The following is an 18,174-nucleotide window of genomic DNA, read 5'->3' on the forward strand; positions in this document are numbered from 1 at the left end:
ATTGTACTGTACAACAGAATGCTCCATCAGGTTAATTCACTAGAGACTGTAGATGTGTATATACATGCTCTTGAGTTGCTTTATATCTGGAAAATATACACCTTAAATGTTAGTTTTTCTTCACACCTTGTAATTCTATTGAAGTGTTATAGTTTTCAATGCATAAAGATAAAACAGATAATTTTCAAAGCAGTGCCTGGTGACTTTGCCATTCAACTCCCACTTGATGTTAATTTAGTCATGTGACTCCTGTTATCACACGCTGTTTTGAACATTATCACACACTGCTTTAAACATTTCATTCTTGGATTTCAGCTTCACCCCAAAATGAATCCTCTCTTTTATTGCATCTTTTTTGGGAGATATACAGTAGCATGAAAAAACTGCCAGAAGCCAGTTGGCTAAGTAATAAGTAGGTAAAAAGAGGTTAAAAATCTTGGAGGGAAAAAAGCCTCATAATGTCCACTGTTATCTGGGATGTTCTGATAAAAATCCAGAACGATACATTCTTTCCACTGTAACCTCTACTACCTGAGAGATCAGAGTAAAACAATTTCTATATTTAATAGTGAATTTATGAGTGAATCTTGTGTTGTTCTATTCATAAATTAAAAAAATAAGTGCATAGAAGTCACTTATGTTGTACCATGTTTGGTGTGAATGCTTAGAATTTGATTAAAAAAACAACAACAGAAGTTGGGGCAAATTCAGAAAATCACCCTTACATGTATCTAACTTTAATACACATAATTATTTTTATATAGTAGTTTGGTTTTCTCTTAGTACCATGAAAATCAAATTTTTCAGAACTGATTTCTTTTTCCCTTTCAATTTAGCAAAGAGTCAGTCCCCACCTTTGGTTGACGAATACTTATATATAGCACACAAACTTTTTTTTTCCTTGGCTACATTGTGGAGGATTTTAAAGAAGTGATTTGAAATTCAGAGGACATTTTAAAAGAAGGTATTGTAGATCAGATTTGAGACTGTTGACACAATCCCTTTAAATCACCAAATTAGAAAAGAGTATAGAATAGTTCCAAGAAATAAGAATTGTAGTGTACCCAGATAACATTGTCATTCAGATTAAAGAACATACTGAGAATAATGTCCAAATAATCTTCTTAACCAAAGAAGCAGTGAACTTAATCCCATTTATAGTCTAGGTGCACTAAGAAGTATGACTATAAACTCTTAGTGAACCCTTTGGCTCTATTCTCTTAAATGGATGAAAGTTACCAGTGCTGCTAGTTCTTCATTTTTAACTAGTCTTAGAGTTTCGTTTTCAGTAAAGTGAATACCAAAATGTTTGGCTATAATGGAATCACTACAAAATATTCTGTTAGTGCAGGGGTGAGCAAACTTTTTGGCCCGAGGGCCACATCTGGGTGGGGAAATTGCATGCAGGGCCATGAATGTAGGGTTGGGGGGTGGGTGGGGGGTGGTGTGCAGGAAAGGGCTCGGCAAGGGGTTGGGGTGGAGGAGGGGTGTGAGGTGTACAAGGGGGCTCAGGGCAGGGGGTTGAGGTGCAGGAGGGATGTGGCAGGGGGTTGGAGTGCAGGGTGCAGCAGGGGCTTAGGGAAGGGGTTCGGGTGCAGGAGGGGTGCGGCGGGGGCTCAGGGCAGGGGGTTCAGGTGCAGGAGGGGTGTGACGGGGGCTAAGGACAGGGGGTTGGGGTGCGGGAGGGGGCGGGCTTCGGCCCGATGCAACTTACCTTGAGTGGCTCCGGGGTGGCAGCCGCGCGCAGTTGGGCTAGGCAGGCTCCCTGGCCCTGTGCCGCTCCCGGAAGCGGCCGGCACCACTTCCCTGCAGCCCCTGGGGGAGGGAGAGGCAAGGGTTCTGCGCGCTGCCACCGCCTGCAGGTACCTCCCCCAAAGCTCCCATTGGCTGCGGTTTCCCATTCCCAGATAATTGGAGCTGCGGGGGGGCAGTGCCTGCAGGCGAGGGCAGCACGCAGAGCCCTCTGCCCTCCACCCAGGGGCCGCAGGGACATGGTGCCGGCTGCTTCTGGGAGCGGTGCGGGGCCCACAGCGTCATGGGGGTGGCAATCCCGCGGGCCGGATCCAAAGCCCTGACAGGCTGGATCTGGCCCGCAGGCCATAGTTTGCCCACCGCTGTGTTAGTGGCTGGCCAATGCTGCATGAGTCAAAATGATACATTCTCCCCACTTCAGTTGCTATAGTGCTCCTTTGCATGGGGAGTGTCTCTTTCCTATAGCAATCAGAATAGTGTACATCTGCTTAAGTGATCCAAGTGCAAATATTTCCTTTGTGAGGATAAGTTTTGATAAAACAAAAGCTTGGTCCTTCAGGAAGGACCATTTGAACTGCAGCTTACCCCAGTCAGTAGCGGAAAGACAGATCACTTTCCCTCCCACTACCAGCAGGTTTTTAAGCAATTCAGAGAGTGAATAAGAAGTTATGGTTTCCTAGACAAGAAAATAGTGGCAAAAGTGTTTTCTTCTCTACACAAATACTTCATTTTCCTGTGAGAAGACCTCCCCCAAAATTAATTACCTGAACACTAGTAGAGATTAACAAAATGTGGGATATTCAACCTGCTAGATTAGTGTGTGGTGGTATCCCACCACAATAGCTAACTTACTCTCCATTACATTAAGTACCCAGGCTGGCCATTCTTCGAGTGTTTGCTCTTGTCCATTCCACGTTAGGTGTGTGCATGCCATGTGCACCGCTGCCAGAGGTTTTTTCCCTCAGTGGTATCCGTTGGGCTGGTGCCACATGCTTATGCACCGGTATAAGGGGCACTGTTGGCATCGCACCCTGTCAATTCCTTCCAGCCTGTGACAGTTGATGGAATGTCGCCTCCGGCAAGGTGTTTTTCTCTTCAAATTTAGTTTATTAGTCTTAGCTGCATGTCCATGAATTCCGAGCCCATCTCCTTGGGTACTGCTTGTGAGTCTCCTAACGTGGAATGGATGTGACATGAGCAAGCACTCAAAGAAGAAAAAACGGTTACTAACCTTTCCATAATTGTTGTTCTTCAACATGTGTTGCTTACGTCCATTCCATAATTCACCTTCCTGCCCCTCTGTCAGAGTTAGCAGCCAAGAAGGAACTGAGAGGATGCATGGATGGTGATGCCCCTTATACCAGTGCATAAGTGCACAGCATCAGAGGGCGTTAGAGCTGGTCCGATGGATACCAAAGAGGGGGAAATCTCCAGCAACAGTGCATGCGGTTTGTGCACACCTAACGCGGAATAGACATGAGCAACACATCTCAAAAAAAAAACAACACAATAATTATGGAAAGGTTAGTAACTTTTTTTCTACATTATCAGTCCCTTAATATTGACTGTAAAAGGTGACCAGTGCCACTGCATCATCCTGTTTGTCCACCATGATAATGTCACTCCTATAAGTAACACTCTCATGGTGACAGTGATCCACTATTCAACTTCAGATTGAATAAGCAAAGTATCAGTTTAGCTGGATCCAGAAGTTAGATAAATTCACTAGGTTGATTTCTAATTGGTAGGGACACTTCAAATCAAATCTTGGTGCACAAATAACACATGGATTGACAAAATCCCAAAAGAGATGATACTACTACTTTTTCAATCAGAAATTTAAGATTTATTTTTCTGGGTTAGGAGGAAAGTCCTCCAACTTCCTGTTAGAGTTTTGATGAGCCTCCAAATTCCCCCTATGTTATCATCATCATCAGCTGCCCCACAACTCCATTTTCTGCTACCATTGTTTTGGCTGAGGAAGACTGGACAGGATGCTGATGTTCAAGAAGAGCTCCTATACTGACTGGAGAAGTACTTGTTTAATAATATGAGGCACTCTGTCTCTGCAGTTCTCCCTCTGAAGGCTGAGCACATCGCATCTCCATTACTCCCAGTATGTGGAAGGAGAATACAATAACCAAACTTGGGTCTTCATGGACAGTCTGAGCCTTAATCACTAAACAACCAGCTCAGCCCTTAAAGTGCATTTTAATAGCATCATAAAAAGCTTTAGCTGGATTAAATCCTTTACTAAAATTAATAAGCGTTCATGATGATAAAGCACAGGTAACTAAAATATAATAGTAATTTCCTAAATCTTCTATTGTGGCATTCAATGATCAAGATCAAAAGTAGATGTAATATATTTTTATTTAATATACATAATGAATTAAGTACTGTAATTACTGAGGAAATAAAACTGGCTTCTTTAACACTCACAACAGTGAGTTCATTTCTATGTTACTTAATATAAATTGTATGAATTGTATACTGTGCTCTATGTACAGACTGTGTCTATTAGAAAGCTGTGCATCTTCTTCTAAGTTAACTTTTACGTATGTACAATTATTTGTCCTTCAGGTGCTTCATTCAGACATCTGTACTCAGGCTTCACTCCTTCAAAATGCTGATGTTGTTGTAATGAATAATGTCTTTGAATATTTTCTCGACAGACTGGAACAGGCCAGGTAAGTATGTGTCCAAACAAGTAATCAGTTTCTCTGCCAGTGGATTTAACCTTGCAAGTTATAAAAAATCCTTTATATTGTGCCTTTTGAAGTCACACACATAGTTTGTATTAGAAAAATGTATTTTAAAATGCCTGTACTTGATTTAGTCAGATTTAGCAGCTAAAACTTAAGGGCAATTATTAGTTTTGAAATCTACTAAAAGCTTTTTCTCTTAGTTCCACCAAGACATTTCTCAGAACATTTGCACTAATCTGTTAAAATAGGGTACTGTCTTTATAGGAAATAATTACATGGTCTTGAATTGTTTTAACAACATATAAAGATTAAAATCTGTAACAAAATAACAAGAGGATCCTTCCTCAAACCTATGGATTACAAAAGGGCTATAAATATGTATTCACACTGCAAATTACAGTTACTAGTGACATTTCAAACATGAAGTCCTCAAAGGTGAGCTATAAAGGGCAAAGGCATGGTTAAGATTCCACCTGTGTTCTTTGAGACACAGTTATGCCTTTACTTGCCTTAAGAACTAAAGATAATTGGCTTAATGTTGCACAGCAAGCCTAAGGAAGAATGAGGTTTGCAGAGTGATGGAAACTATATTCTTCTTAGTCGATATTACTGTGGTATGTGAAATGATCTGACTTGTAAAATCAGGAAAAAGTAATGCTGGAGGATATATCTATAATACTCTGGTTATGTTAATTTACCTCAAAGTATTTTGTCACCACTGCAGCATAGTGATATGAAGAGAAACTTTTGACTATAGTGAATAAAAAAGTGAGTGAGGACTAGCCTCTCTCCCCTAGAGACCAGAGTTCAAATTCTGATTTAGGTCACAAATTAAGTTGTCTGGTGTCTCATCCTAGTTTAGAGTGGATATTTGTTGACTATCACAAAAAAACAACAAACTTGGACATAACTGGCAGGATCTCAGGCTCCAGATTGGAATAGCAAGAGTGTTGAATGTCCTGGATAAGGTATGTTAGAAGAGTTAAGTGAGGAACATTACATAATCTCTGCCCTCACCACAGGCCACTGAGAGAACTATTCATTCTTCCCTTTTTTGAGCACCAACTAAACCTAATTTTAAAAAGGAAAAGAAACAACATATTTCAAAAATGAAACTCTAAAGCCATATAATCCCTCTGATCTGCATGAGTAGCTCCCATTGGTGTTAGTGGCTGGTCCACACACAGACATGACAGTAAGATATGAACAGTGACTTTATACTAAAGCACAAATTGCAAATCTTTAAAGTCAATCTACTTCTGGTCACTAAATTATCAGTGTTAAATTCATTTTATATTGAATGTGTTTCCTTCTCTAAAAATTGGCAATCTTTTGATCTTTAAATACTATATTTGGATTTTAAAATGTGTTTCAGAGCCTGGGAATTTATCAGTCATAATATGAGGAAAAAAGGGTCATTATTAGTGACAGTCCCAAGCCTTGAAGAATCTATCTCAAACCTACAGGTTCGTGGTTCTTTTTCAAATAGTTTTAGCTGACACATTTTATCTTACCCTTTATGAAGGGGTTATAGTGAGTCAATATGCATTCTAATTGTTACTATTCAGACTCCACGGTATCACAGAGAGGGCAGTGTGGTCAAATGCTTAGAGCAGAGAACTGGGAATCAGGACCCTGGGATCTATTCCCAGCTTTGCCACCAATTTGCATGATCTTGGAAAACTTATTTCAATCTCTCTGTGCCTTGGTTCCCCAGCTGTAAAATTGGGATACTATTTATCTACCCCCACAGGGCTGTTGTGATGCTTAATTCATACCAGCCCTTAATTTTGAGGATCTCAAAGTATTATACTATTATTCAAGCCTATATTATGTATGTTTTGAGTTGTATAACATGCTTTCATCAATATATTACTTGGAATATGGGTGGAAACATAAAATCATGTGTATAATTAATCGGCAGATGTTAATCCAAAGAGACTCCCATTCCAGATAAAAACTCAGTATGTTTTCCACAGTCAGACCCAAACTTGAGTAAACAGATAAGCTGACTGAGTTACTTTTCAGAAGTTATCCTTACTCTTTCATATTTAGGTAAAATGATGCTTCCAAAAATAAGTTTAACTTACCAATGGTGAATAAGCTGTAATGGCTAAACTGTCTTTCTCTCCTCTTCTCACTGATGTCTGCCACCCTTGGAACATAGGTTGAGTTGGTTGTTCAAAACTGTGTTAATTTATGTATCTGTTTTAAATTGTTTCAGACGGATATACTGCTCAGCCAGTGGGTAGAAGAGATGAAGTTGGACTATGATGTATACATGGAAAAGGATATTGATAGAGAAGCACTTGAACAAATTCATTTGTACAAGATTCTCTAGCATACAGACTGATTTACTGATAACAGTATAAAATCATTGACTTCAGAGGGAGCTGTGTGAAAGGACTGTAGGATTAAGCCCTATTTCCAAATAAATCATAAAAAATCTTACTGTTTATTTTAGAAATTATACATATTCTCAAAAGCTCCCGTTTCATTAGTGAGAACATATTTTGAGATGTCAAATTTGCATTAAAGTTCTCAGTGTGTCATAGCAGTACAATAAATTTTAGCCACTAGGTATCTCTGTAGCTTCATTCTGCATGGAAGTGTTTTGAAAGAATGGCAGTCTATGAACACCAGAAGAGTCCATCTTGTGCACTGTTAATGGCTGTGAACCTCCCAAAAAAATTTTTTTTAAAATACATTAACAGAAAAATAGAGACCCACTATTAAATGTGAATGGTATTCATATATTTAACACAGCTTTATTTAAAAGCTTTAATATGTTGGGGTTTTAGTACTGACAAACTTACAGTACTGCTATTAATATTCTGCCTATGGAATTCCTGATTTTTTTTTTTTTTTTTTTTTAAGGTCTGCACAGTAGCTACAGGCATTGATGTAGAAAAGATTATTGTCTCAATTTAGAGTAGCATTGTGACAGTGGCGATCTCCTTCTATTCAATGGTCCCCAGGTTGACTGTTGATGTAATTGGGGATAAATAAGAATCCTTCAGAAATATTGGTCTAAATATAGGAGAATAAAAATCTGCTTCACTTCCTTAATTTTAATGAGGATTGTAAGGGGTTAAGAAACTAAATATTCTGAGCAAGAGTTATGGCCTATCATAATCTTTGGTGATGTAAAACATTGGCAATACACAATAACAGAACCGTACCCAAACCCTCCCAAAGAGAATGAAACACACACACACACACACACACACACACACAGAGCTTATATTTAGATTTTCTATTCCAACTATATAAAACTTTCAGTTCATTGAAAAAATTTTCAGCCTTAGACATCACTGATAATCAATATGTTTTGCATTTAACTGCAGGAATTTTTGACTAAGTGCAGTGCCAGTTGGAAGCAATGTTACTGTATGTCTAAAAGTTTTCTACACAAGTTAAGTCCTGTGCAAGTAGCAAAACGTTATACTGGCTACACTTTTTATTTTTCTAATAATTTGCAGCAAAGAATACCTATTAAATGTTGTAATAATATATATGGAGGCAAAAAGATTTAACAGCTAATTGGGGCCTTAATAGCACACCAAATATATGGATCTTTATTATGTGGGAAGAGCTTTATTTTTGAGGCCAAGAAGTCAGACTTTTCTCACTTCATTTTGTTTTTGGGGGGGTTGTAACTTGACTTATGTTGAGCCTGTACCCAGAGACTTTTGTGGATGCATTTTTCATAAATTATAAAATGAATAAAGATGGAAAATTATGGTTAAAAAGTTTCTATTTATTTTCTTTATCTAGAATAATTGAGCCCCTCAATCTTGTGTCCCTGCCTGTACTGATCAGCTAGGAAGAGATTCCCCGTGAGGCTAAGCCACATGCAAGATGGTGACAGTATAAGGCTGTGATCTGAAAATGAATGAGAGGGGTCATGAAACAAGAAAGGAAATTTAATATGCATTTCAGGAAACAAGCTCTGCAACCATAATAATTAGCTCAGAAAGGTATGACAAAAGTTTGACTGAATTTCAAACTTACAATTAGGGCTCCTGTTGGAGGGGGAAAAGTGGTATAACTTGATCATAGAAGGCTACTTTAATAACAAATACTGCCTTATGAGCAGAAAATAATTCCACACATTGGTTTGTTGCTCATGTTTCAGAGGTACAGCAAGGATCAGTCACTTCTCAGTTTTTGCTACTTCTTAGTTTTCTCCATGTGACTGGGCTGGTTTGTAATTTTGCAATTTGTTTTGGTAATAACTATATAAGGGGTGCCAGCTTTCACCACTCTCTCTTCCTTCCTTCCTGCTTTTCATTGACTCCCAAATGCTTTGGTTTTTAAGTTGCTGTTGGGTAAAAATTTCAGTAGAGAGAGGGTGGAGCAAATCCATATTTGATGACATTTGGACCCTCTGACATTGAAAATGTTACCTGTACATCTGTAGCTCATTTAAAGTAGAGGCTATTACAGGAAGGCTCCTATTGCCTTTTTAGACTAAGTTCAGAGGCAAGTCCAGGCTAATGTAACTTACATTTTCACTTGGCACTCTCATCAAGCATGTGACATTTGGACATCTTTAAACTGACTGACATAAACTATCACTCTCACTTACCCAAATGGTACTTACATGCCTTCTGATATATCAGCTCTTAATTTGGCCCACAGAGTTTGTGTGTGTCCTAAGGGAGTGTGAGTTGGTGTAATTAATGTGTTGAGGGTTGGAAGATAGGAACATAACAAGAAAAGCAACTGTGCATGTATGAAGGTGTAAGTTAAAGTAGACCACCCTCTCCTTTAATTTTCATGATCTTCTCGGTCCTTGATGCATAAGTTTCACAAATTTTGACTCCTCTACAGATGGGTAGAGTGGATGTAAGGGAGCCTGGGTGCAGAGGGGATGGGAGTGTTACACAACTTTGCACATTCACAAATCTGAAAGATGTTAAAAATTCTGCAGTTTTTTTCAAAATATGAGATTAGGTATTGAGTGTCCAGTAGGCAGGGTTCTGTTCTCAGCTGTGCCCTGACACACTGTGGCTTTGGGCAAGGCATTGAATTTGTCTCACTCCCATATAAAAATGGGAATAATATCTACCTCATAGAGGGGTTGGGAAGCTGAATTAATGTCTATTAATTGCTATGAGATCCTTGGATGAAAATAGAAGTGCAAAGCCAAGCTGGCCTTTGTGGACTTGCAAAATCTGTAGTTGCAGGGCCTGCCTAATTTGAGGGACCTAAAAGTGGAAAAGATCTCAGAACTTTTTTTTGTAAGTTAAGTTTCTAATCTTTTTCCTTGCAAAGGTAGCCTTGAAAATGGAACCAATGTAAAATGCTCAGTCATGCTGAAAGCTTGATTATTTTTCCCCCTAATGTCACACACTATCACAGTCCCCTCGCAGCCACCCATAATGGTCACTGGGATCTGGAAAAAACTGTGGAACTATCTGTAGTTCTCTTGGTTTTTGTGAAGATCTCAGATCAGTTCTTGTCTGTATGGACAGTACTCCCCAGCCTACTACTGGTGGCACTACAGCAGTTGTAGGCTCTCTTCCAGATGGCTGCCTGTGGCTGAGCCAGCTCCTCTGCAAAGCAGCCAGCATGACCTCTGGTCGCAAAGAGGGACAGCTCTGTGAAAAGCACCAGGTGCAAGGGACTAATCTGAGGGACTAAACAGCTCTGGCTGATACTCGGTTGTCATCAGGGGCGGCTCTATATTTTTTACGCCCCAAGCACGGCAGTCAGGCGGCCTTTGGTGGCATGCCTGCGGGCGGTCTGCAGTTATGTGGATTTGGCGGCGTTTCTGCGAGTGATCTGCCGGTCCTGCGGATTTGGCGTACCCATCGCTGAAACAGCAGGACCGGCGGACCTCTGCAGGCACACCGCTGAAGGACGACTGACTGCCACCCTCACACCGACCGGCAGGCTGCCCCCTGCGGCTTGCCACCCCAGGCACGCGCTTGCTGCGCTGGTGCCTGCAGCCGCCCCTGGTTGTCTTGATCAAGTTGCAAAGTCCAAAATTTTCAAACTAGGTGCCTAAAGTTAGGTACCTAAATTCAGGCTGTCAATTAATCGCAGTTAACTCACGCTATTAACTCAAAAAATAAATCACAGTTAAAAAAATTATCACGATTAATCATACTTATAACAATAGAATACCAATTGAAATTTATTAAATATTTTTGGATGTTTTTCTACATTTTCAATATTGATTTCAATTACAACACAGAATACAAAGTGCACAGTGCTCACTTTATATTATTATTTTTTATTACAAATATATGCAATGTAAAAATTTCAGTTTACCTCATACAAGTACTGAAGTGCAATCTCTTTATCGTGAAAGTGTAACTTACAAATGCAGATTTTTTTGGTTATATAACTGCACTCAAAAAACAATGTAAAACTTCAGAGCCTGCAAGTCCACTCAGTACTACTTCTTACTCTGCCAATTGCTAAAACAAACAAGTTTGTTTATTTGACGTGAGATACTGCTGCCTGCTTCTTATTTATAATGTCACCTGAAATTAAGAACAGGCGTTCGCATGGCACTTTTGTAGTCGGCGTTGCAAGGTATCTACATGCCAGATATGCTAAACATTCATATGCCCCTTAATGCTTCGGCCACCGTTCCAGAAGACATGCTTCCATGCTGATGATGCTCATTAAAAAAATAATGCGTCAATTACATTTGTGACTGTACTTCTTGGGGGGAGAATTGTATGTCTCCTGCTCAGTTTTACACGCATTCTGCATATATTTCATGTTGTAGCAGTCTCGGATGATAACCTAGAACATATTCATTTTAAGAACACTTTCACAGCAGATTTGACAAAATGCAAAGAAGGTACAAATGTGAGATTTCTAAAAATAGCTACGGCACTCGACCCAAGATTTAAGAATCTGAAGTGCCATCCAAAAACTGAGAGGGACGAGGTGTGGAGCATGCTTTTAGAAATCTTAAAAGAGCAACTCTCTTGATGCGGAAACTACAGAACCCAAACCACCAAAAAAAGAAAATCAACCTTCTGCTGGTGGCATCTGACTCAGATGATGAAAATGAACAGTCTGTACTGCTTTGGAACATTATCAAGCAGAACCCATCATCAGCATGGAAGCCTGTCCTCTGGAATGGTAGTTGAAGCCTGAAGGGACACATGAATCTTAAGTGTATCTGGCACGTAAATACCTTGCAACGCCAGCCAGAACAGTGCCATGCAAATGCCTGTTCTCACTTTCAGGTGACATTGTAAACAAGAAGCGGGCAGCATTATCTCTCGCAAATTGTAACCAACCTTGTTTGTCCGAGTGATTGGCTGACCAAGAAGTAACACTGAGTGGACTTGTAGGCTCGAAAGTTTTACATTGTTTTATTTTTAAATGCAGTTTTTTTGTACATAATTCTACATTTGTAAGTTCAACTTCCATGATAGAGATACAGTACTTGTATGAGGTGAATTGAAAAATACAATTTTTTTGTTTTTTACAGTGCAAATATTTGTAATAAAAAATAAAGTGAGCACTGTACACTTTGTAGTGTGTGTTGTAATTGAAATTAATATATTTGAAAATGTAGTAAACGTCCAAAAATATTTAAAATAAATGGTATTCTATTGTTGTTTAACAGCACGATTCATCATAATTAATTTTTTTAATCTCTTGACATCCTAACCTAAATACAAAGGTGCTGAGCAGCTGCAGTGCCCATTGAGGCCAGTGGAAGCTGCAGATGGAGATATCCCATCTCCTAGAACTGGAAGGGACCTTGAAAGGTCATCAAGTCCAGCCCCCTGCCTTCACTAGCAGGACCAAGTACTGATTTTGCCCCGATCCCCGGGTGGCCCCCTCAAGGATTGAACTCACAACCCTGGGTTTAACAGGCCAATGCTCAAACCACTGAGCTATCCCTCCCCCTATCAAGCACCTCTAAAATCGGCTACTTTTACTGAAGTGCCTATCTAGGGCTATAAATCCCTTACTTTACATGAAGAATGTGGGTGAGATAGTACCTTTTATTGGACCAAGTTGGTGAAAAAGACAAGCTTTCGAGCTATAGAGCTTTTCTTCAGGTATAGCTTGAAAGTGTGTCTCTTTCACCAACAGAAGTCAGTCCAATAAAAGTTATTCCTTCAGCCACCTTGTGTCTCTAATATCCTGGGACCAACACTGCTACAACACCACTGCAAATAACTTTATATGCACAATTTTAGCTTCTGCAGAAATAGCTATTTGAAATCTAAACTGATCAAGAACTACCTGAGGTCTTCAGTGAGTGAAGGATAGCTCTCTGATCTGCAATGGTTTTGGTGAAACATGAACTGTCAAACCTTGAGTATGATAGATGAGTTTGTATGAAAAAAATACAACCCTGAAAACAGGACAATCTTCGAGTGATCCATCCCGTCGTCCACTCCCAGCTTCTGGCAGAGGCTAGGGATGCTGAGAACATGGGGTTGCATCCCTGACCATCTTGGCTAATAGGTCCATCGATGGCTATCTTCCATGAACTTATCTAATTCTTTTTTGAACCCAGTTATATTCTTGTCCTTCACAACCTCCCTTCGCAATGAGTTCCACAGGTTGACTGTGTGTTGTTACAGTGGGGGCTAGTGAGGCCTGCTTAGGAGGGCTTGGGCACTTGAGAGGGTGGGATAAAGCAACTGCTGCCCATTCCTCCCTCATGTTCTACGCTTTTGCCCACCTTTCTTTTCCTCAGTCTCCTCTGCTCTTTTCTTCTTTCCTCTCTCTAGTTCCGTCTCCCATTCTCTGTTATGCTCAATCTCTCATCTTTTCTTGGCCCTTTGTCTTTCCTGCCCTGAATATCCTGCCACAATCTTGTGCTTGCCTATGGTGCAGTAGGAGGAGCGTAGAAGAACAGACACCAGTCCTCACTTTGAGTCATAGCCACCTTCCTGTGATAATGGTGCAGCTGATTGGCACTTCTGTGGGTAGTGAGTCTACAGGCAAGTCTCTGATGCTGCTTGGCAGGGATGCTAACTGGGAGGCTTAATGAAGAGTAAGGAAGTAACATTATTGTGTGACAGACCTTGGAGTGATCTCTGCGGTGGGTAGTGCCCACCCACCCTACTGGGAGTTTTACCAAGTTGGCTGCTGATTGGCTCATTCAGGTGGCTGCTATTTCTGTAAAAGTGACAGAGCCAGGCCCTGAAACAGGGATAGTATGACTTTCTGATGTGATTATCCCCTTTATATGCAAATACTGAGATTGTTATTCATTCACATTAATGCAACATGAGATGTGAGTAGGGTGAATGAGTGTCAGGTTATTTCTTCAGCGAGGAGAGAATGGAACAGGATTCAGTCTTATTTTTATTATTTATAGGGATGTGGTCAGGAGTAGTACAAAAAAAGGCTAAGGGCTTGGCCCTCTTGCAAAGTTGCTAGCATTTTGGGGATAGTGACCAGGGCCGGCTCCAGGGTTTTGGCCGCCCCAAGCAGCGCCCCCCCCCCCCCCAAGCCGCGATCTCAATCGCGATCTGCGGCGGCAATTCGGTGGGAGATCCTTTGCTCCGAGAGGGAGTGAGGGACTGTCTGCCAAATTGCCGCCGAATACCTGGATATGCCGCCCCCCTCCGGAGCGGCCGCCCCAAGCACATGCTTGCCAGGCTGGTGCCTGGAGCCGGCCCTGATAGTGACAGTGTTTCCCTGGGTGCGTGGATGATGTCCAGCACAATGTAGCTACTGGGATACAGTAAGAATAGAGAATGTAGTTACTAACATTAGCTGGAGAACTTCTAAGGGTTAATCCAGAATGAAAGAAGTCACAGAAATATTTTAAAAAGCTTCTTTAAAGGACTTCTCACTGATGAATCCAAAGAAATGGAGAAAACCAACTCAACCTAAATCTCTTCAATCATAAATAAGGGAAGATGTTCCAAAGAACATCAGACAAAACTGTTAAATCCATAGAGGGACTGACTTTTTTTTTTTTTTTTTTTGTAATGGCCATGCAACACAGGCAATGTAATTGTTAGTTTCCAATATTTTAACAAGGGTGCTTCCATAGCATTTCTCCCATTAGGCTGTTCTGAACCCTGTGTGCTAGGAGTAATATGTTTGCAGAAATGCATTTTGATAAACATAGCTGAGAAAGGGGCAACATTACTTGCTCAAGACACTTATATTAAGTGCACTTGTTGGAAACGTTTATACTTCAGTTCTGAAAAAAATATACTGAGTATATTGAGAGTAGAGCACAAGGTTCATAACAGCCTAATGGGAGAAATAGATTTTTAATAGATTATTACCTCTTGTGTTGTTTGAAGGTGGGGAGGTGGGACAAGGTGCTTCCTTCCCATTAAAGTTTTGTAAATTCCTGCCACCTGCTGTAGTCTAGTCACATTATAACAGCAAAATATTTGCTCCTTAGAAGCATTTATATAAAGCTCAGAGAAGTCCTCTCTGACAGGAATGACTTACTGTTAACCCTCCTCTTTCCGAGCCCCGACCCCCATACTGCTATCAGAGCTATGGAAATCTCTGCAACATTCTCCCTTCAATTTAGTGCTGAAATATTTAACAAAGGTCTCCTGACCTAGGAGCACTTTGCAGCCCATCCTTGCACTATTACATGCCTGATTTACACACTACTATTATTTGTATAGTATTGACTACCCCCAAAAGTTTAAAAACAAAAGTCAGACCCTAAAATCATGTAAAAATCTAGTAGTGCCACGTAAATTCTGTGTTTCCCCAGCACCACATCTGCCCCTTCCCTGCAATGTACCTCAGCTCCTACTGCAGCTGTGGGGTCTCTTTGCCCCCCATCTCCCATGCCCGAGGAGTGGGGGGGACACTCTCTCTACTCCTAGCCAGCTCCATGTAAGCTCTCAGCCCCAGGCATGATGGTGCCAGGGCATGGCGGGGAAGGAGCAGAGAGGAGCTGACCATTTTTTTTCAGTTTTTCAGAAGAGGGGAGGAGGCAAGAGTGGTCATGAGCTCCTGGGCTCTTTCTATTCTTCCTCCCTCACTCCCCTAGTGTGAAAATTATATTGGTGGTCCCTCTCCCTTACCCCTCCCCACAAACCTCTGTGGGAAGGGTAGAGTTCTGAGTGGCTGTTCTTCCCCAGGAGGTAGGGAGTGGGAGAGAGCAGCCAACCAAAACTGCTGGGCAAGGCTGGGAATAGTGTGAAAGCCGGAGCTTCTCGGGTGAGCAGGAGACTGGCTCTAGCAGAGACTGAAATAGAGTTACTTATGAGAGTTTGCAACTGTGTGTGTGTATTACCATAGTCCCTAGTGGTCCCAACAAAAAGCAGATCCCAGTTGTGCTAGGTGTTGTACATATGCCTAGTGAGAGAGAGTCTGTATCCTGAAGAGTTTACTATCTAAACAGGCAGAGGTTGGGAGAAAGGAAGTATTAATATCCCTGTCTGACAGATGGGGAACTGAGGCACATGCAATTGTTGTGATGGTGAAAGCAAATCAAGTAATTGAACACACATGGCTTGCTCTGGTAGTTGGCACATGTGCTTGTGGTAGATGGCAGACACACAAATTAAGCTTGCAATTTTGAGCATGGAATTGCACACCTAACTATTTTGAGAAACAGCCCCATTTTAAAGATAGGTTTAAGCAAAGTCTTAAGCTAATTAGAACATAACGGAGGGAAGGAACATTACTGAAAGTGTCTTGGCAAAAAACATTTGGACAAGAACCTGATGTCTAGCTACCTAGATAAAATAAACGAGGACATTAGCAATGAAAAAAAAAAAAGGATTTGAGTGGAGCCATTAGAACAGTTCCAGATACCTTTACAGTGGTATCTGTACCTCATTTGTAAAGGTACAGTTCCAGATACCTTTACAAATGAGGCCATCAAGGAAAATGTTAGTAGGTTAAATGGGAAATTGTAAGTAAACATGAGGCTAAATGGCTGATATGTAAAATTAAAAATATTTAAGTGCAGCCTTGCAAAACTCCACTCACCCACGCACGTGGGGGTGAATAATATTTTTGATGAGTGATTATTTTTTTCTTTATCATCATCCCTATGAAGGTGGGTGAGTAGATTGCATGAATGGGATGTTGAATTTTCATAATTTTGCATGCTGTTTCAATGCATTTTGAGTATCCCAAGCACATTTTAATTAGAAACTTTTACAACCTGAGCAAAATATTATTTAATATTCCATGGTACACTTGTAAAGTGGCATCATAGGTGACAGAAGTGTGGGCCTATATCAGAACAGACTTCTAGTGATGCCCCACAAAAACTTTTCTCTGTGACCCTGAATCAGGCATCTTGGGTAGACTGGACCAATGACTAAATAGATCATTGTCAGAGGTCTGTCAAATCAGGGCAATAACCCAGTGACTAGCAGGTCATCATCAAAAGTCCCCAGTGGACCTGGGTAACGAGTAGTAGGTCACAGTGGAAACTCCAGGATTTTATCAGAACACTGATAAAGCATTTAAGTATCACACATGATGTTGCAATAATGTAACTAATGTGCTTACTGGAATTAGGAATAGGTTTAATTGACTATTTTAAAAATGCCTTAGGTAGAGTATGACTCTGTCTCTTAATCTAACATCATAAAGTTGTCATCCACAAATGTTGAAACAGTATTATGGTTCTCTAGAAAAAAGACCTCAAGCATACGTACAGCTTTTGGCCTTGAGTTGGGAAGAGACTGATCATGTAGTACAATACATGATTTTTCTTATGATTCATTCTTTGGATCTTATTCTTGTTTGTCTTTCAATGCCAAACAAATTGCTATTTAGGTCAGACTGCTGTTTTGGTACTAATAGAAGCAGACATCAGTTCTGTCTATGGACTTTCCAGCTCCTTGTTCTTCAGAGTATAGTTTCCTCTTTAGGCTAGTACTGACATTTAGATGTAATGGTGTCACAGTAGATTTCAAAAAAATGTTACCTGTAGTATACTATACTATACTACTACTATGCAATCATAGTGTGAAAGCGCTAAGGCAGCTTTGCACCACCAGTCTGGGACAAAATTACCCCATCACAGGGTCCAGTTTTTTATTTAATAAAGAGAACATGACTCATTTGAAATTCTCTAATTCTCTTCAAATTGATTTTTTTCTTTTACATATACAGTAGGGATGGGATTCTAATATGTCTATAAAATATGTTCAGGTCTTTGAATAATGCATTCTTTTATTTTTCTTTAGCCACCTTTTTTCCTTTCTTTTGGGGAATAATCTTCATATAGTCAATTAAGTTTTACACCTGTTGATTTTGTCCCTGAAAGGGCCTTGATACTATGATATTTAAAATATATAATTCCCCCCTCTCCCCATGCATCTCATATAATTAGCTAATATCTGAGAGTCACACTCCAAATTAACAGAAGTTTGTTACAGCAACCACATTTCATAATAACTGTACATATAGCTCAGGTCTTGCAAATAACAGGGGAAGAGTGTTTATTTTGCATCATTTAGTGGAATGGAAAGGGATATTTTACTGGGACTTGTAAGTACACAGTTCAGCCTATACAGCCTTACAGTAATACACATAATAGTTTCTACAGGATTACAATAGATGGATTTGCACTATATCGAGATCTCTGGGAAGTGATTCTTTTCTCTGGCTGAATCCCTGTGTGCTCCTGCGCACGGGGTCTTGCCCCGCTCTGCCCATGCGGCACTTATCCTGGGGAGTGGGGGAAGTCCCCTCGCCCTGACCCTGCTCCCTGGGAGGAGTGCCAGGTGGGCGGAGCGGGTCGAGGCACGGTGGTGCCCATTTT

The 18,174-nt window shown here is 40.6% G+C and overlaps 1 protein-coding gene across 1 annotated transcript in view; it reads left to right on the top strand.

Annotated features, from left to right (window-relative positions):
• LOC117876443 overlaps nucleotides 1–18,174 on the top strand; it is a 73,755-nt gene that overhangs the window by 38,168 nt on the left and 17,413 nt on the right. Inside the window, exons 7-9 of the mRNA XM_034768641.1 lie at nucleotides 4,336–4,442; nucleotides 5,836–5,926; nucleotides 6,685–8,440. Coding sequence (XP_034624532.1) covers nucleotides 4,336–4,442; nucleotides 5,836–5,926; nucleotides 6,685–6,801 — 315 coding nt within the window. The 3' untranslated portion in view covers nucleotides 6,802–8,440. The remainder of the gene's footprint in view (nucleotides 1–4,335; nucleotides 4,443–5,835; nucleotides 5,927–6,684; nucleotides 8,441–18,174) is intronic.

This window comes from Trachemys scripta, chromosome 4 (genome assembly GCF_013100865.1).
Source record: "Trachemys scripta elegans isolate TJP31775 chromosome 4, CAS_Tse_1.0, whole genome shotgun sequence".
Taxonomy (NCBI): Eukaryota; Metazoa; Chordata; order Testudines; family Emydidae; genus Trachemys; species Trachemys scripta.